At 43.2% G+C, this 19,959-nt stretch overlaps 1 protein-coding gene across 2 annotated transcripts in view; it reads left to right on the top strand.

Moving 5' to 3' along the window:
* The window catches only part of MYH10 (myosin heavy chain 10), a 121,238-nt gene that overhangs the window by 24,298 nt on the left and 76,981 nt on the right, over positions 1 to 19,959 (top strand). Inside the window, exons 4-6 of one of the 2 annotated variants that reach the window (XM_068976677.1) lie at positions 7,167 to 7,194; positions 18,072 to 18,174; positions 18,777 to 18,806. In XM_068976677.1, coding sequence (XP_068832778.1) covers positions 7,167 to 7,194; positions 18,072 to 18,174; positions 18,777 to 18,806 — 161 coding nt within the window. The remainder of the gene's footprint in view (positions 1 to 7,166; positions 7,195 to 18,071; positions 18,175 to 18,776; positions 18,807 to 19,959) is intronic. The other variant, XM_068976678.1, reaches the window with a different exon arrangement.

The following is a 19,959-nucleotide window of genomic DNA, read 5'->3' as shown; positions in this document are numbered from 1 at the left end:
TGGTAAAGGCTGTAAGACATTTACCTTTATGTCCCAAAGACATGAGGCCCAAATAATTTCAGCAATGAAGTCTTTCCAGTCTCGAGGACTAAATAATTCCTGTGTTATCTAAATGGTTTTAAACCATTAGACAAGGCAGAATAGTCTGGATAACATCAAGATCAGAAGCTGTCAAAGGACTTTGAATGCTTACTTTTTACTTTTTAGTAAAAAATAATGCGTAAAGATAGTTAAACAATGAAACACACCATATAGCAGGGATTGTTACTGTTGTTTAGTCAGTAAGTTCTGTCTGACTCAGCGACCCCATGGACTGTAGCCCGCCAGGATCTTCTGTGCATGGGATTTCCCAGGTGAGAATACTGGAGTGAGTTGCCATTTCCTGCTCCAGGAGATCTTCCCGGACCAGGGATCCAACCTGCATTGGCAGGCGGATTCTTTACCACTGAACCACCTGGGAAGCCCACGACAAGGCTTACGTTATTGATAAAACAAACACGTGTCCTCCCCCTGCCCATTCTGGATTTCCTCTTGAGAGGAAGTCATTTTGTCTGTTTTGTCTTGTGTTTGTATGTATTTATGAATAACAGGCTTATGATGTTCTTTTTTTTTAAACTTCTGTTGGTTTCTATAGACTTCCTACTATGAAAAAAGAGTTTTTAACTACATTCCCCCCATCTTCCTGGTTGAAGTTAAGTCAACATTTTTTGGTGTTTTAGTAGTATTCAAACGTGTAAACTGTTCCTCCTGTGGTCACATTTCTCTTCTTACACAATTTGCTGTTTTCCCTGGGGTTAGTAATTTTCCTATTTTGGGGGGAACAGATTAGTTTTGCAGTGACCAACGTTGATTTGACAGAACTACAGGTCTTCTTTCAGTACAGAGACGTGTATCAGGTAAGTGATTGGAGTCTTTCCTCCGCCAGAGCCACTCCTCCTGAGACCCTCTGCCCTCCACTCTGCCCTTAGTGCCCCTCAGACTTACCTGCACCTGCACCCTGGAAATCCCTTGCTTCTTTCCTTGCTTGCTTTCCTGTCTTAATTATGGGTCCTGTAGGCTTTATTTTGGATGGAGAATAACCTCCAGTAGCTTCCTGACAGGGCTTCCCAGGAGGCACTAGTGGTAAAGAACCTGCCTGCCAGTGCAGGAGACATAAGAGACACAGGTTCAATCCCTGGGTTGGGAAGATCCCCTGAAAGAGGACATGGCAACCCACTCTAGTATTCTTGCCTGGAGAGCCCCATGGACAGAGGAGCTTGGCAGGCTACAATCCATAGGACACAAAGAGTCGGACACAGCTTCCTGCGAAACACTGAAAATAACCAATTATTCTACCAGTAAGTAACTACTTAACGGATGGCTCATTTCTATAGTGGAATCCTGAGCGGCCGTCTTGAAACTATGTCTGATACACTGAGTGATGTGCTAGTATAATAATAATAATCACATATACCAACCCCTCTCTCCAATAAGTATTTTAAAACTAGGATTGATATACATCAAAATGTGAACCTTTACATGTAGATTAGGGAGAAAAGGCTACCCACCTCAGTATTCTGGCCTGGAGAATTCCATGGACTGTACAGTTCATGGGGTTGCAAAAAGTCGGGCATGACTGAGCGACTTGCACTTCACTTCACTTCTGGCGGTTCAGTGGTTGAAGACTTCACCTTCCAATATAAGGCGTGAGGGTTCAGTCCCTGGTCAGGGAAGTGGGATCCCACATGCCTCGAAGCCAAAAAAACTCCGTTAGGAGAAAGAAAAGCAAGGAAAACAAACCATCTTTTAAACGGAACATCAAGGAAGGGTTTGAAAGGTCAGAAAACAGGTAATACCAACTACAGCAGTAAATATACTTTTAACCCCCTGTAAATAGCAGGGCCTAATACAATCATATGCCCCTTACAAGACCTCTCCAAGTGGAAAAATAATCGCAGTGCAGTGATGAGCATTTCCTCAGCCAAATGAGTACAAAAAGGAAGCACCAGTTAAGTCACCTCAAGTCTAAAGTGGAAGTCAAAGCAGAAACGGACAATGGGCATTATTTTATGTTAGGCGAAAGAATGTTTTACAATGAATTATAGTTGTCTTGAATCTATGTATTGATTGTTATAATGTGGAAATACAGACAGTGGGAAACAGTTATACTCCTTACCCTGAGAAACTGTAAAATGTAGGAAAACCCATCTAGTGGCTTGTGTTAGAGATTTGTTATCTCACTGAGGATACCAACAAATGAGGACACTATCATAATGTGATAAGGGCTACGAAGACGACTAAGAGGGCGTGAGCATCAGAGGCGAAAGGGCTAGTGAGGGGGCGAGACAGTGATTTGACTGGGCGATAAGTTTAATGATGTGCTTATCCTGGACTGCAGCATGCCAAGCTTCCCTGGCCTTCACTATCTCCTGGAGTTTGCTCAAATTCATGTCCATTGAGTCAATGATGCTATCTAACCATCTCATCCTTTGTTGACCCCTTCTCTTTTTGTCTTCAATCTTTCCAAGCATCAAGGTCTTCTCCAATAAATGTTAGCAGTGAGCAAATAGGTAGAACCCAAATATAAGGTGGTATTTCTTATATTGCTAAACATTTTTGAAGTCTTAAGTGTAGAGACATATGTAACATGTTGCTGGACAGGAAAACTAAATATATGTAATTTTATTTAAGGTATCATTTATATGCAGTAAAATTCCGCCTTTTTAGTGTATAGTTCTTTGAGTTTTGACAAATACACCTAGTTATATAACTACAATCAAGATATAGAACAGTTCTATCTTCCATCCAAATTTCTGCATGCTCCTTATAGGCGTTCCCTCTCCCCTAGTCCATGACAACCACCGAGTTTTTCCCTTTGTAACTGTAGTTTTGCCTTTTCCAGAACGTCATGTAATCAGACACAGGTTAGCCTTTCCAGTCTGGCTTCTTTCACTGACACAGTGCATTTGAGCGTCAGCTACCAATAGTTCACTCCTTGTTAGTTTCTAGTAGTATTCCATTATATGTGTGTTCTACAGTTTGTTCATTCACTTATCATCTGAAGGGTATTTAGATAGTTTACGTTTCTTGGCAATTAAGACACTTGGGTCGTTTGTGTACTAGGTTTTTGTGAGTGTAAGTTTTAATTTCATATGACTCAATAATTGGGAGTAGGATTGCTGGGTCACACAGGTGTATTTTTAACTTTGTAAGAAACTACCACGCTCTTTTCCAAATGGCTGTGCCATTTTTCATCCTTACTATCAGTGGGTGAAAATTCCAGCTCTGCTTTCTGTCAACACTTGGTGTTGTCGGTGGTTTATCAGACTGTAGTCTGCTAAGTGTGCAGTGGTATTTCATTGTGGTCTTAAATTGCATTTCCCAGGTGACCAAGGATATTAAGCATCTTTTGATGTGCTTATGCCACCTGTATGTCTTCTTTTGTGAAGTGTTCAAATCTTTTAACTATTAAAAAAATTGGATGGTTTGTTTTCTTATTATTCACTTTTGAGAACTCTGCCCTTTTTAGCTACAAGCCCTTTATTGGATAAGTGATTTGCGATTTTTTTTCCCACTCAATCTGTGATCCATCTTGAGTTAATTTTCATGTATGGTGCAAAGTATGGATTGAAGTTCATTGTTTTGCATGTGAATATCCGGTAGATCTTGGCATCATTTATTGAGAAAACATTTTTTTTTCTCCAATGAATTGCTTTGTCAGGATTCTGTTCCTTTGATCTGTACATTTGTCCTTTTTCATAGCATCTTGATTATAATAGTCATATAATAAATCTTAAATTGTTCCTTTGTCTTTCAATATAAATTTTAGAAATCAACTTGCCATTTTCTAAAAATGGCCCACTTTTCACGTTTTGATTGGATTGCACTGAATCTATAGAACAAAAAGGGCAGAACTGACAAGAGTATTGAGTCTTCCAATTCATGAACATGGTTTGTCTCTCTGTTAATGTAGGTCTTCTTTTATTTCATTGGTGTTTTACAGTCTTTAGCACATAGATCTCGCACATGTTTATTATAAGTATAGCATATACCTTAGGATAACTAAACATTTCATGTTTTTAATGTTAAATGGAACTTTACAATTTTAATTACCAAGTTGTTCAATATTGATATATAGAAATTTAAAATATATATATTATTTTAAAAATACATGTATTGACATCATTTGCAACCTTGCAAAAGTCACTTATTCTGGAAAGTTTTTTGATAGACTCTTTGGAATTGTCTCTAGACAGTCATGTCCTCTGCAGATAGACATTCTTGTTTCCTCCTTTTCAAGTATATGCTTTTAAATTATCTTTATTTGTGATGTTGAATAGGTGTGAGAACAGACATCCTTGTCTTATTCCTGGTCTTTGGGGGACAACATTCAGTTTTCACCATTAAGTATGATGTTAACTGCAGGTGTTTTGTAGATGCCCTGTATCAAGTTGTTGAAGTTCCCTTGTATTCCTTGTTTGCTGTGTTTTTTGTTTTCACTCATGAATGGATGTTGTTTTATTGAATGTCTTTTCTACATCTGTTCAGGTTATTGATTCTTCTTGAGTGAACTTTAGTAGTCTGTCCTTTAAAGACATTATTCCGTTCATTTTAGTTGTCAAATTTTTTAGCAGAAAGTGGCTCCTAATATTTCCTTATTATCCTTTTAGTATCTCTGGGATCTATAGTGGTTTTCCCTTTCTTGTTCCAGATGTTGGCAATTTGTGTCTTATTTCTGATCATTTTGTCTAGAGATTTATCTCAGAGATCCAGCATTTGGCCACCATTTTCTATTCCTGTTTTCCCATTTCACTGATTTTTGTTCCTTATAATTTTTTTTCTTCTACTCATTTTGTGTTTAATTTGTTCTTATCTAGTTTTTTAAGGCAGGAGCTAAGGTCACTGATCTAAAATCATTTTCACTGTTGAAAATACAATTTAATTCAACATGGATTTATTGAGTACCTCCATTTATGGTTTTGGGGAGGTGCTGTGGACAATAACTGAGCTATCAAATGAATCTCTCCTCTTTAGAAGGCTAGTTGCATTTCTGAACGTGAAGTATTTCCCTTAAATGTCACTATAATATATGGTATATGCTGAGTCTAGTTACACTGATAGGTTCTTAGAGTATAAAGTTCACTGTAAACATTTGGGGTGCCTAAGCTGATCCTCCCCGACTCCAGTCCTCTTGCCTGGAAAATCCCATGGACGGAGGAGCCTGGTAGGCTGCAGTCCATGGGGTCGCTAAGAGTCAGACACGACTGAGCGACTTCACTTTCACTTTTCACTTTCATGCATTGGAGAAGGAAATGGCAACCCACTCCAGTGTTCTTGCCTGGTGAATCCCAGGGATGGGGGAGCCTGGTGGGCTGCCGTCTATGGGGTCGCACAGAGTTGGACACGACTGAAGTGACTTAACAGCAGCAGTAGCAGCACCAAGCTGATCCTGAAAGGGCGAAGAGAATTCAGTGAAGCAGAAAGAAGGAATGATTCAGTTATAGAGTATTCTATGGAGGAAATCTTGGAGGTTGACAAGCCCTCACCTGATTGTACTGATAGTGAAACTGAGGCTCAAAGCTGATGCAAGACATGACAAGAACAGATGGGTCCACCTGCAAAGAGAGTTCCTTCGTTTTATTGGGGGGCGGTGGGATGAGAAGCATGGGGAGAAGAAATACGGAGCAGATTTGAAGGGTAGATTGTGGTTGTGAAGAGCTCAGATTTCACACGATGAAAATAGCATGTCCAGATGCAGGAAGAAGGCTGCTCTGAATAAGTTAGGAGGCCATTTGATTGTGGTTATGTTTTGGCGTATGTTTTGATTTCTCTAATGTGTAAACTAGTTTAGCAAAGCCCTGAAAACTTGGATGAGTGGAGTTCTATAAACATTCTCAGACCAGGAGAATTTGGAGTGCGAGGGTTCATGTTTAGAGTGAATAATATGTAAAAACTTGGTAAAATCCTAGTTTTATAGGTGAAGAGCCCAAAACCAGCAAGGAATCAACGTCTCATTTATAGATACATGGGCAGTTTGCGGCAGAAGATTCCAGTTCCCAGTGTCTTGCCAGTGCCCTGCCTGGCTCCTCGCACTGGATTCTCTTAGTTGACTAAGGCTGGCTGTTAAGTCTGGGAGTAAAGAAGCAAGACAGGCTCTGATCTTAGCACATACTAGTCGGGCAGGCAGTTGGCAGTATTGTTTGCCTAACCCCAAAGTATGGTCAAAAGAAGAAAGCAGTGAGGAGCCTGAGGAAGAGGGTCTGGAGGGGACCTACAGAGGAGATATGACTGAGCTGAGCAGGAAGGGCAGGCAGAGATCATCCAAGTGCTTGTGGATCCGGGAAGGATGTGCCCAAGAAAGGTTATTGGCTTGCATTTAACCTTTTTATTTGGGGACCCCGTGGACTGTACGGTCCATGGAATTCTCCAGACCCAGAGTACTGGAGTGGGTAGCCATTCCCTTCTCCAGGGGATCCTCCCAACCCAAGAATCGAACTGGGGTCTCTTGCTTTTGCAGGTGGATTCTTTACCAGCTGAGCTACCAGGGAAGCCCTAAATATGAATACTTAAATTATTTATCACTTTAAAGTCATGATAGTTTTTTTCCTTTTATGTTCTTTCCTTATTTTTGCTCTATTTAATGTTCTGACTTCAGACAGTGGTTAAACTCTTATAGAGTTTATCCTGCCTTAATCTTTTTTTCCACTCAGTGTTTGATACTTTTTTTTCCTTCTTTAAGGTGTATATTGATAACAGTTTCTCTCTGGTTGTGAGTTTTCTGGTAAGGTAGTGGTTTCCAAGCCTGGCCCTGCATCAGAATCACTTGGGGAACCTAAGTAAAAAGTGGTTTTCAGTCCCTCTCCCAAAGGTGGAGCTCTGGGAAGTTCGTTTCTATAAAATTTCCTGGTTGACTCTGATGAGCAGCAGGCTTCGAGAATCCAGGTTCATTAGGCATGTAAAGTTGTCTGAGGTTGGATTGTTACCTTCCCCAGATAATCTGGCCTGAGAATGATGAAATTGACTGAATTTAGGACTGCATGATACATAACAGGATTGGAAAGCGTTAACTTGGCCTAAGAGGGGCAGAGTTCCTAGTATTTTAGAGGCTATCAGGCTATTTATTATTTATCAAATATTTTAAAAAACAGGCAGATATTCAATGTCTTTCTGTTTATTTTGTTTTCTAGATCGTGAGGACCAGTCAATTCTTTGCACGTAAGTAAATGTTAAACGTTCAGACATCTTTTCTGTTCTCTTGGAAAGTAAAAGCAATTTTGGTATTTGAGAGAGGAAGGGGGACAGGGCAGCAGTAATTTAAAGAGATTGATGTAAACCTTGCTGTTAATTGTTTTAAGTCTAAGGTATGCAAGCTCTGCTTAGCTTTGGTGTTACTGTTTGGCTGTCAAACTGGGCTTTTCACACATTTCATAACATTAATCTGTGAAACTTACATCTTTAGTTGGTTTGTCCAAGTGTTGACCTCCTGGACTTTGCAGGAATTTCCCTGTATCACCCAGGAAGCATTATTGATTATCACATGCTGGTGTGTGAAGTACTGGAAAGTCAGGATCGAATACAACATCCACGGCAGGAAGTGATCATTTTCGCTGGTTAGGACAGTCATGTTAGCTGCAGTGGGGAAGATGGAGGACCGGGAAGTGTTATCGCGAGAAGACCGAGTGGAAGGCTATTGAGTTATCCACGGGAGAGATGGAAGTGCCTTCAGATGGGGAGGTGCTCGTGGACCCGGATGGAAGTGGGCATGTCTAAGTGGGGCTTAGGTTGCGAGACAGGCCTGAGAAAGAGGAGCTCGGAGAGGGTGGAGTTGTGTGGATTTCAGAGGATTTCAGAGATGCGGGAAGGTGGAGGAACAGGTCCAGGGCAAAGGGGAAGGAGTTTGGTGGGGGACATTGACTTTGAGGTGCCCGAGGTGCTCCTGGGGGAGCCATCTGTAGGCCATTGGACGTGAAGTAGGAGCTGTGCCTGGAATGCAGAGCCGGCGGCCTAGGGGACAGAAGCCGTGCGGTAAGTGAGGTCCTCTCAGAGCGTGGGATCCCCAGATGGGGTTCAAGGGTGGGGAGGCGGGCGAGACTCCACAGAGATGCCCAAGCTGTGGGCTGCAGACACCGTAGAGACTGAGACACACAGGAGCACGCTCCTGGGGTTTCAAGCGGGTGTGGGAGGCTGGTCGTGGGCCCTCAGTGCGCTGGGGTGGGGAGGGAGTCAGGCCAGATGTCAGTCAAGGAATGACGTGGGTGTATGTGTGTGAGAAGAAAAAGTTTTAAAAAGCAGCAAAAAACTACGTCTGGGCCTACTACTTCCAAACAGCTCTAGAGTGAAAATTGTAGCATTTGAAAAGCAGTAAGGAATCAATTTTTGTTGTTACTGGTGGTGTCTTTAGGGTAGGAGAGGTTAAACTGATGGGAGTGGGGTAGGACGAGATGGGTGGGAGTCAGGGCCCCTAGAGGGCCAGGATCAGGGAGGAGACAGGGCCTGATGTGGGCGGGTGGGGGGACCAGAAACGGGGAAAGTTAACTTCGGTGTTTGATAACAAGAAGTATGAGAGAAGTAGAAAATAGCCTCTCTCGTGTAAATTTTCTTCCAGCAATGTATAGTCTCTGAGTTACACGAATTCGCTTTTCTTAAACAACAAACTACCGGACACTTAGTGACTGAAAGCAGTTTTCCCAGCCCTTGGATTGGACTCAGCTGGGCCTGTCTGCTGAGCCGAGCCAGGCCCAGCTGTCTCACCTGGGGCCCACCCCGCGGCTGGGGGCAGCTGAGGGCCAGGGGCTGGTTGCCTGTTGACTGGGGTGCCTTGGTGGGTCCTCTCATTCTCCAGTGGGCTAGCCCTGGCTCCGACATGGTGACAGACTGCCCAGAGCCATACAGACGCGAGCTCCAAGATGTAAGGGTGTGCACGCTTGGTGCTCTCAGGTTCCCAGGCCAGACACGTGACCAAGGCCAGGGTCAGTGGGGGAGGGGAGGGAGTGTGAGACACTTGGGGCCTTTGCTGTGGACACTCCCCTACGAAGGTGTCGAAATGGGAATCAGATTTAATCCACCAAAAGTTTTTATAAGTGGGTTCAGGTGGGGGTCACTGAGATGAGAGAACGGAGAACATCAGCGAGAGAGACTGTCATGATGGACCATGGGATGTGGCACACGACGAGGGACTGATAGGAGGGAGATGGGTCAGGAAACTGGAGAGCAGGGCTTCCTGGGGACGCAGGAGCAGGAAGAGCAGGCATTGTGGCCGCAGGTGTTGGGAGGGAGCTCCTCCTGTGTGGCCGCAGGAGTGGGCAGCTGAGAAAGGGGGGCGGGCAGGAGGGCATGGGGTGGAGGGTGTCAGGGAGTCAAAGGGTTAGGTGTGTTGCTCACACAAGGAGAGGAGGGGCTTTCACACACACACACACACACACACACACACACACGAGTGATGGTTTGAGGGCAGTGGCCTCTGGTAAACACTTCATAAAGCTGAATTATTTCACTTAGAGGAATGTCCTTTATTCCAAGATAAGACCCTTCCTGTTTTCTTTGGAAATAAAAGTGCTTTCTTTTTTGAAACAACGTGGGTGGGGGTAGGGGTGGTTTGTTTTTTAAGATCTTACTAAGCAAAATAAATCCAGTGTCAGAACCACTGCTCCTGCTATGTGTGACCACAGAGAGGTGAGAGGTAGGGGCTTTTAGAACAAGAGAGTCTGGAAGCAGCATTAGGGGGAGTGAGAAGGATGTCCCTGATGTTTGTACGTGTGTGTGTGATGATGTACATGTGTGTGTATGTGCACACAGGTGTGTGATGTGAAGTACGGCCCCCGGAGGGCAGTGTTCAGTGAGGAGGCTGAGAACGTGGGTGACTTTGCACGCTGTGGAATGGGGATCCCACAGAGTATGGAGGAAAAGAGGGGGGCTAGAGCAGAAAATAATTGGGTTTGGAATCAGGAGAAAGGAAGTGAGAACAGAAGGTGAGAATGAAGAGTGGCCGGAGGAGCTGCATTTGGAGCAATGACCAAGGCTGGCGGGGGGCACGACCTGAAGGCCCCTGCAGAGCTCATCTCCAGGCCCCAGTGGATCCGGCAGGGGCGGGCTGGGGGGTTTGGGCCCATGGGAGGTGGCAGTCTAGGCTGGGCCTTACTGGCTTCCAGGGGTTTTTTAGCTCAGGTGGGTGGCCCCACAGCTAGATGAGTTTCTGGACCTTCATCTTAGTCACAATTTCTTGTAGCTTCTCACAGAATCAGTGAACCTTACGGGCACAGGGGACAGAAGGTGAGACAGGTGTCAGGCAATTACAGGTGTTTGGGTCTTCCTGGAGCACAAGCTGTGAAGTAGGGAATAAAAGCCAGTTTAAACTGAACACGCTGACAAATTAACCTCTATTCTCACACAGACAAGATGGGTCTCCCAGTATCTTTCTTTCCATCATCAGCGCTTTGTGTTTCCAGACTCATGGCTTAAAACCTTGCCGTCTGCTTTGACTCCCTGCTCTCTTTCATTCCCATTTCCAGTTGTCGCCTCACTTCATATTTCTCCAGTCCTGTCCTGCCCTAGCCCCGCCCAGCACCTACTGTCTGCCCCGTCTTCTGGGATCCTGGCTGACTCCCTTGCCTTTCTCCTCTCTCTCCCTCCAGGGAGGACATAAGCCTCATGGTACAGCTAGCTCCAGCTCACACTGATTTCCCCTCGTCAGGCCCTGTTGCTCACATACTGCGATTCATTACCTGTTTGGGTCTTTGTGTCTTGTTTTACAACTAGACGAAGGGTAGGAACTGTGACTTTCTTTGATTGCTTTTTAATTATCCTCTGAGAACCTGGAACAGTGCTTTTGGGCATCCTTAGTAAATGGATAAAAATGCAAACAAAACAATGAATCTCTTAATTAAGTAGGAACCAAGGAAACAGGCTTAAGATTAGGAAGTTTTAGAAACAATTGAATACTATATGTGTTTTCAAAGGGTAAAACCTTTCTGATACCATTTTATAAAGGTGTTTTATTTTGAAATTTCAAACCTACACAAAAATAGAATAGTTAGAGACCCCTAGAAACCCATCCCCTAACTTCAGTGAGTTAAATTTTACCAAATTTTATGTGTTTTCCTTTTTTAAACCTTTGCATTTCTCCCAAGTTTTTATGTTAAACAAATACAAACCTAAATTTTACTGAAAAGTTGAAAGAGTGATACGTTAAGTGCTCATGTACCCTTTACTTAAATGTGTCCCTTGTCTCTGTACACACACAGGACTATTTGCAGATACTCTGACACTTGACCCCTGGATACGCCGTAGGTGATTCCTAAGAGCAAGGGTGTCCCCACATAACACACGTTGTCACACTTGACAGTGAAACAGTAATGTTGTCTCGTATGAAATCCAAATGTGAATTTCTGTAATAGTCTTCAACATGTTTCTTATGACTTCCAAAGATCCACAATCCTGTCAGGTCTCATTGCTTGCATTCCTTATGTCTCTTCATTTTAATTCTGTATTCTAGAATAGTCTTCTCACTTTTTTATTTTATTCCACTGGGCATATTCTTCACAAAAGTCAGTTATTCAGAAAGTGAGCTGCAAACATCTTTTTAAAACTACCTGTTTTGAAGCAGTTTTGACCTTGATTTCCCAAGGCACACCCATCATGTGGGCTGGCTCTGCAGATACCAGCCTCAAGCTCAGGGTTTCCCAGGCCATCCATACTTCTGACCAAATAGCTACACATTTGAGGGTGGCCACTACCCACTCAGATTCAATACTTTGCTAGAGTGACAAATCAGCCAGAGAGGGTGAGAGCTGGAGTTTCCCAAAGGCACGGCTTCCATTTGCTCTGGTCACTTCCCCTCCCAGTGCATCAGTGTATACTACCAACTAGGAAGCTCACCTTAGCTTCAAAGAGTTTTTATTAGGCTTCACTGTGTAGGCCTGGTTGATTGAATCCGTGTCCATCCCCTTTCCCCTCCCAGGAGGGTCACCGGGATCAAAGGCACAAACCTCTAATCATCCGTTTGGTTTTTCAGCTTGTCCAGTCCCCATCCTATAGCTAGCCAAGTGCCCACCATGACTAACAAAAGACATTCCAGGTACCTGGAGGCTCCAGAGCTCCCAGGAATCAGGAACAAAGACCAGCCAGGTTCTTCACTTATAGAGCATCAGTTAGTAGAGGAAAATTGCTCTGAGAATCTAACCACTGAAGCTCCATGAAATGAGTATGGTAAGGTATGATAAACCCGCCCCCTTCCTTCCTCACACACGTTCCCTGGGCCTCCGGACGGCTCACAGAGCCCCGGCAAGAACGGCAGTGCTTCCAGCTCGCAAGCTGGGCCCTTCCCACCCCCGGGGCCCGGGATGGCTTCTGCTCACAAGTGGGATGGCTTCTGCTCACAAGTGAGCAAGGACGAGAACTCGTGTCACCTGCCTGCAGGGCCGCAGCCATGGTGACCCTGCTCGCAGTAGGCAGGGGTGAGGGGCAGGACGCAGTCCTCTCCTTTTGGGTGGTTTGTGAGCTTGGGTGATCGCTTTGGGTGAGGACTCTTTGGAATGTTTGGAAGCAGGAAGCACTTGGGGAGGGAGTGACTGCTGTTTGACAGAACCTACGGTTAGTGAGCGCTGATTTACTCTTGTCACCAAAAGTGACCATTGTAAGCACTAGCACTTATAATTAGATGATCATTGTCATTTGAGACCAATGTATGCATCAGTGGTGAGGTGTGGGTTCATGAGCTACAGCAGCTGGGGTATCTCTTTGTGCTCACAAAGTAGCAGTCATCAGATAAACCATATTTGCTTTTTTTTTTTGAGTTTTCTGAACATTTTATTAGGAATATTTTCAAACATAAAGCTGAAAGAATTTTTGCAATCAAGTTCTATATATCTACCATCTAGATTCTGCCATTAATATTTTATTATATTTGCTTATTATATATTGACCTGTTCATCCCTCTATCCATTTGTTTGTGTTGGGAGGGAAACTTTTCCAACTTGGGTCCTGTGGTTGGGGATCTACAAATTGACAGTAGACTAACAGGAGAAGACAGGAATTATGTGTGCACACGTGTGGTAGTATTCAGTGTTGAGTAACTTTCTGAAAACCAGAAATAAAAGGCTTCCATACTAAATTTAAGAAACGGGAGGTGGTGTAGGTGGATTGGGGCTTCTAGGGGAGAGTATGGAGGGTTCTATGGGGCTTTTTGATGCCAGTGGACAGCTGAGTTTGTACTTGCTGGTGCTCAGGGTCGGACTTCCCCCAGTCCGGAAACTCCTTGGGATGGGGTTCCATGGGAGCTGCATTTTTAGGAGGCTCAGCTTAAGGTTGGGCTTCCCTTGTGGCTCAGAAGGTAGAGAATCTGCCTGCAATGCAGGAGAGCTGGGTTCCATCCCTGAGTTGGTTAGATCTCCTGGAGAAGGGAATGGCTACCCACTCTAGTATTCTTGCCTGGAGAATTTCATGAATAGAGGAGCCTGGTGGTCTACATTCCATGGGGTCACAAAGAATCTGACACGACTAAGCTACTAACACCTTCACTGCTTAAGGTTGGATGGTATTTCTTTCGGTGACTGCTGATTGTTGAGATGTTTTCATTTTCAACTGGAAAACCACTCTTTGGGCTATTAATCCCTTCATCTGATGCGTTTGTAGATCAGTGTGCTTCCCCCTAAATACTTCAGCATACATAACATTAAGTAAAGTTCAGGATTTACATCTGTATCTTTTTGAGACAAAATTCACATACACTTAAGTCCCCTACATACAAACCTTCAAGTTGTAAACTTTCAAAGATATGAACCTGTGTTCCATCGACATCAGATGAGAGTGACATTGCAGCCTGCCCTCTGTCTCCTATTGCTGACGATCCTTCAGCCTCTACCACCTCCCACGTCCTTTCCCTCCTCCAGTTGGTAACACTTCTTGCTTCTTCACTTGATGACAACCCTGTGTGCCAGCTGTTGTACTGTACTACTGTACTTTTCAAGGTACTATACTGTACAACTAAAAATGTTTTATTTCTTTATTTGTTTTTATGGATTTGTGTGGAAAGTCTTATGAACCTATTACAGTACAGTACTATATAGCAGATTGTGTTAGGTACTTAGGCTAACTTTGTTGGACTTAGGAAAAAGTTGGACTTCTGAATGTGCTCTTGAAACAGAACTCCTTTATATGTAGGGGACTTATGGTATAACAGAATGCAAAACTCTTAAGTAAGTATGTGCTTTAAGTATGTATGGGCTGAGTTATTTGTACAACGTAAACATCTGTTAAGATAGAGAACATTATCATTTTGATCATCCTGTAAAGTTCCCTCCTGTACCCAGCAAATTCCTACCCTCACTTCATTTGATTGTGTGCGTGTGTGCTCAGGCACTTCCAGCTCTTTGCCTAAATATAAATACAAAACTGTAAAACTCCTAGAAGGTAACATAAGAGAAAACCTACATGACCTTGGGCATGGTAATACCTTTTTAGGTACAAAACTAGAGACATCCATCAAAGAAATAACTGATAAACTAGACTTCATTAAAAATTCCACTCTGCAAGAGACAGTGTTAAAAGATTGAGAAGATAAACCACAGACTGAGAAGAAATATTTGTGGAAGACACAACTCCTAAAGGAGTGTTATCCAAAATGATTTTTCTCTGTCTTTCATATTCAAATCAGAGGTTATCATCTTTCTACTTCTGTCAATTTATTCATCATCACTGTTGACCATCATAGTTGTTACCATTGCTGCCATTTATTGAGCAACTTCCTGTCAGGTGCCATGCTAGGCTCTTTACAGACATGATCTCAATCTTGCAGAGTAACCAGATCTCATTTTAAAGGAGTCTAAGCCGAGGTTCAGAGGCCAATCACGTTGCCCAAAGCCCCATAACTAAGAAGGGGTAGGCTGGATTTGAATCTAAGTAAGTCATCAAGACAGAGAAAGAAATGGCAACCCGCTCCAGTACTCTTGCCTGGAAAATCACATGGACAGAGAAGCCTGGTAGGTTGCAGTTCATGGGGTCGCTAAGAGTCAGACACGACTGAGCGACTTCACTTTCACTTTTCACTTTCATGCATTGGAGAAGGAAATGGCAACCCACTCCCACGTTCTTGCTTGGAGAATCCCCGGGACTGGGGAGCCTGGTGGGCTGCCGTCTATGGGGTCGCAGAGAGTCAGACACGACTGAAGCGACTTAGCAGTAGCAGCAGATCATCAAGATACCATGGCCCACTTCTTACCCACTTTACCAGCATGATAGATTCATGAAGTAATTTAGAGTTTGGTAATTCAAATTCGCTTCTATATGGTGGATGAACAGCTGAGTGGACAGTAATGGGTAATGTTTATTGAATACTAATTGTATGTTTTATGTGTGCTAAGTCACTTCGATCATGTATGACTCTCTGCGGCGCCAAGGACTGTAGCCTACCAGCCTCGTCTGTCCATGGGATTCTCCAGGCAAGAATCCTGGAGTGGGTTGCCATGCCCTCCTGCAGGGGATCTTCCCGACCCAGGAGTCCAACCCGCGGCTCCTGCGTTACAAGTGGATTCTTCACCATTGAGCCACTGAGAAAGCCCAATTATGTGCTTTACATGGAGTGTATATTTTTCCTTTACAACACAGCCTTATGTGTAATATTAGCAGAGGTATCTTAGACCTAAAATACAGAAAATTTAGCAGAGTTCATAGGCAGTTGTTGACGGATGGCTCAGTACAGCTGAGTAAGTGTGACAGTTAGGGGAAAAAATGCTTTCAGGATACATTGAAGTATGTCCAGTTGAGAGGGGTTAGGCAAGAAACCGCAGAGGCAAACCAAGCCGATGAGTACCAATCATAACTGCTTCAAGACAAGTCATCGGCATTGTACATGAGGCACACTTCTTAGCATCTTGAAAAATTATCTGTTTGAAACCAACAGCCAACATCATGATTAGCTTGAAACCCTAGGTATTTTAAACAACACAACAGAGAAAACCACTGGCATAGCTCTTATGAAATTGCACTTGAGTAAAATCCAGATTCATTCCCCTGGCTCCAGGGTACGTCCTGTCCACGCCTTTCCACCTCGGAGGCAGTCCCTTCTGCTGTGTCTGCCTGGCTGGTTATTTACATCAAATCCTGCACTCCGGCTGCCGGTTGCTGGAATATACCGGGCTTTTCTTCTGCTCTGAGGCTTTTGCGTTTGTCTTTCCATCTGCCTCCATGCTCTGTGTCTGGCCCTCTCGTGCCTGGTCCTGCTCAGCTTTCAGGAGTCGAGTGCCCCCCACCCCCGCCACCATTGAATGTCCAGCGAGTTGTCCTTTGCTCTTCTGCCTTTTCCCCTCAGTCACCTTGTTTCCTTCATCACCCTCCTCACACCCTATAGAGACCCAATTTGTTTTTCTTGTTTGTTTTAAATCTCTTCTAATCTTGAGCTACAGGAAGACTGTATCCACAGCTCAGTCTCTAGCACTTAAGGGATGCCTGAGTTGATTTGGAAATGTGTTGAATAAAGGAATGAACAAAACTCATCAGCAGGTACCAGTGATGACCAAGTAGAAAGTATAATGGTGATAAAAGGACATTAATGACAGGACTAAAAATATCAAATAGAGCCTAGAAATAAACTTAGATAAGACTTATGTTCTTTTATTCAACAGAATGTATTGAGTACTTGCTATGCTAGGCACTATGATGTAGTACGTGAATAAGACAAACATGGGTCCTTGCTTGTTTTGAACTTAGAAAAATACAGAATTTAACTGAGAGATGAAGCCATCGTTTCTCCTAAAAACAGCATGTATATTATTTAGCTCAAAATTCTGTCTGTGTGTTTTTATAGAGGTGGCAGGTGGGAGGAGACAGGAGGGATATAGCAGAACAAAATTACTTGAAATTTTTTTATCTGAAAAAAATAAATCCTCAGAGACTACTTGTCTCTGAGGTTTTAAAAAACGATGGGTAATGTGATTAGTCATACTTCAGAAATACTGCATAGGGTATTGGCTTTGGAATACAGTCATAAGTGTAAGGTAAAGATAACATTTCAAATCATTTTGACCAAGATAATCAGTGTCTTGGCCAACCATTGATAATGGGATGTGAGCTGAATCATGTGAGTGGAAAATGAGATTAAATATTTACCTCAGGGCTTCCCTGGTGGCTCTGTGGTAAAGAGCCCGCCTGCCAATACTGGAGACATGGGTTTGATCTGTAATCAAGGAAGATCCCTTATGCTGTGGAGCACCTGAGCCAATGCACCTCAACTGTTAAGCTTGTGCTTGGAGCCGGGGAGCTGCAACTACTGAGCCCACGTGCCGCAACACCTGAAGCCCACACACGCTAGAGCTCGTGCTCTGCAACAAGAGACGCCCACGTACTGCAGCTAGAGAGGAGCCCCACTTGCTGCAACTAGAGAAAGGCCCGAGGAGCAACAAAGACCCAGCACGGCCAAAAAATAATACAGTTGAAAAAAAAAAGCTTGACCTCAGACTGTACATTTTTTTCGACTAATTAAAATATAGTTGTAAAAAGTGAAGACATCAAAGTCCAGGAAGGACAGCATAGATGGATTTAACAGTGTAGGTGATGATAATAGAAAAGCTCTGTGTATGAGATAGGTACAAGGTGCTCCGTGGGTCCAGGGGAGTGAGCCAGCGTCAGCGCTGAGGGATGAGCCTAAAAGGTGTCAGGCCTTGAAGATGCTATCCGTGATCAGCGGGCATCCTGGGGTTCGTTCAGCTCCTGCAGACTCAGTTACCTTGTCTGATTGTTCTAGAAATTCTGGTTCCAGTGCTGGATATGTTTCTGGTGCTGAGGAATTTCTTTGTAAACGTTCTAATGAACTTCACTTTTCTGGCAGAGCCACTGATTCCTAGCACAGGTGGGGAAGTGTTGTGAAAATTTTCGTCTGTCCTCTTAACTGGCATCTACCAAAATAATGTATTTCATTTTTACCATTTAAAAATCATTTTCTAGCTACTGGTGATAGTGTTGTGGTTTTTTTTCCCCCCCACTCACTCTCTTTTTACTTCCTACTAATTCTAGTTTCAAATCAGTTTACTTTTGTTGATTATAGGTTGGGAATGTGTGTGCTGTGCTTTCTGTAAAGCAGCCTGTGTTACTATATCTTCCAGGGGCGAATCAGGTGCCGGGAAGACAGAAAACACTAAGAAAGTCATTCAGTACCTTGCTCATGTTGCTTCTTCACACAAAGGACGAAAGGACCATAATATTCCTGTAAGTTTTTGTTCTGCCCTTGTTTTTAAAACCCTTAGATTTATTCTTTAGTAATTTCAGAAACAAGAATAAGGAAGTGAGGGTGCTCAGCGCACTGCCTTTATTGACAGCTTCCTTGTCTCCCCCAGCAAGGAGGGGCTAGGACATCAAGAAATTGCTGGTAACTGGCAATTCCAACAGGGCAAACTGAAATTATGGTTGTAACTCAAAGCCTGATCTCTTGCAGGGTTGTGGTAAGGATTGTTAGAAGTCAATAAGCAAGGCTCATGAAGACTTCTCAGTTCTTAACCACCAGAAAAATATCCTCAGATATTTTCAGTGGTTCTTTCTGACCTTACAGAGCTACCACCAGCAGCAGCCTGAGGGGAGGATAGAAATTTGGGGGACAGTTGATGACAGAAAAGGTGTAAGAATATAACACGTCAGTTATTCTTGATTTGTAGATATGCAGATGTAGTCGTTAATACCCCCTGAGAGATGCCAGCCAAACCTGCTTTCACAGTTCTAACCCTCACACTGACTTGGTGCTTTGGATGTGGCTTTACTGCTAGGGAAAGACCCAAACTTGCTAACATTTGCATTTGTCTGTTTGTAACGAGCAGCAGGAATCACCTAAACCAGTGAAACACCAGGCAAGTGCTTTTCTTTGTTTCTTAGTCATGAGTGTTTGCACTAATTTCTGTCTTTAGACTGAGACGCTACTAGGCACAAATACCATTAGCTCTGAGCGAAATCTCTTATGAACAAAATGTTTCTTTTTGAAAATGTGTTGCTTTGAGGCTCACTGTCCTGAGAAGCAGCATGCCCTTTTGCTTTACCTTTGTTTTCTAGAGGAACTTTGATGTTTATTTACCCTTTCATTATGACTTTGAATCATATGCTTGTGAAGCCTGTAAACTTAGGGTTTCATGTTTCAGTGGCCAGGCAGAATCACTTTAATAATTCTTAAGCATGTGGAAATCTAACTTCATGCCATATATTAAATTTTGAATTTAGGGTTGCAACTGTAACAGTTTCTGACCTGTTAACATTGTGTGGTCTGATATGTGTAACCTGAAAGTCTCATTGTATTTAATATATAAATTTAGAACTTTTTTGTCCTGGGCAAGTTGTAGAGGAGTGTTACTCTTCCTATCAGATGCCACGCTTTTAGCCCCACAGAGCATAGCATCTGGCAGACCATGGACCAGAGCATGTCCTGATAGAGAGGGAGGGCAGGGCTGAGCCAGATGCCTTAGATAGACTGCGGTGTCTGCACCTGGACTTGACCCTTTCCCTAGCATTGGAATGGTTTTGGTTTCTGTGTCTTTTTGTAAGCATGCTGCTGCAAAGCTAGCATAAAGCAATAAATGATAGTGTTATGAAAACCTATTAACATGAAGAAGCAATCAGAGGCATTGAAAGGAATAGTCACAGACACAGATTTTCAAATACCTTTCTTTAGAATTCTTAAGATAGTCTCAGATGCCAAAGCTTGTACCACACCTATAAAATCCCATGATGTTCCTTTGCTTTTAGCTGTAGACCACACCAGTGATGCAAATTGGGAGGATGAACGATATCATCACTATCCTATATGATATTGAAAGGCTCTTTGGCCAGTTAAAGAAGGAATCTGTAGACCAGCAACCAGATTTTCTTTATGTTTTAGAGTACATGCTAAATGACCTTTTAATATGTACCTAGATCACTAGCAAAATAGCGTTAAATAATTAACCTACAGATTTAGGTTTCCTAGTCCTCTGGCTTACATAAATTATCGTTACTGTTTTGTTTCAATGTCAG

The sequence above is a fragment of the Capricornis sumatraensis genome, chromosome 8 (genome assembly GCF_032405125.1).
Source record: "Capricornis sumatraensis isolate serow.1 chromosome 8, serow.2, whole genome shotgun sequence".
Classification (NCBI taxonomy): domain Eukaryota; kingdom Metazoa; phylum Chordata; class Mammalia; order Artiodactyla; family Bovidae; genus Capricornis; species Capricornis sumatraensis.
The sequence above is the reverse complement of the archived record's forward strand: the minus strand, read 5'-3'. Positions and strand labels throughout refer to the sequence as shown.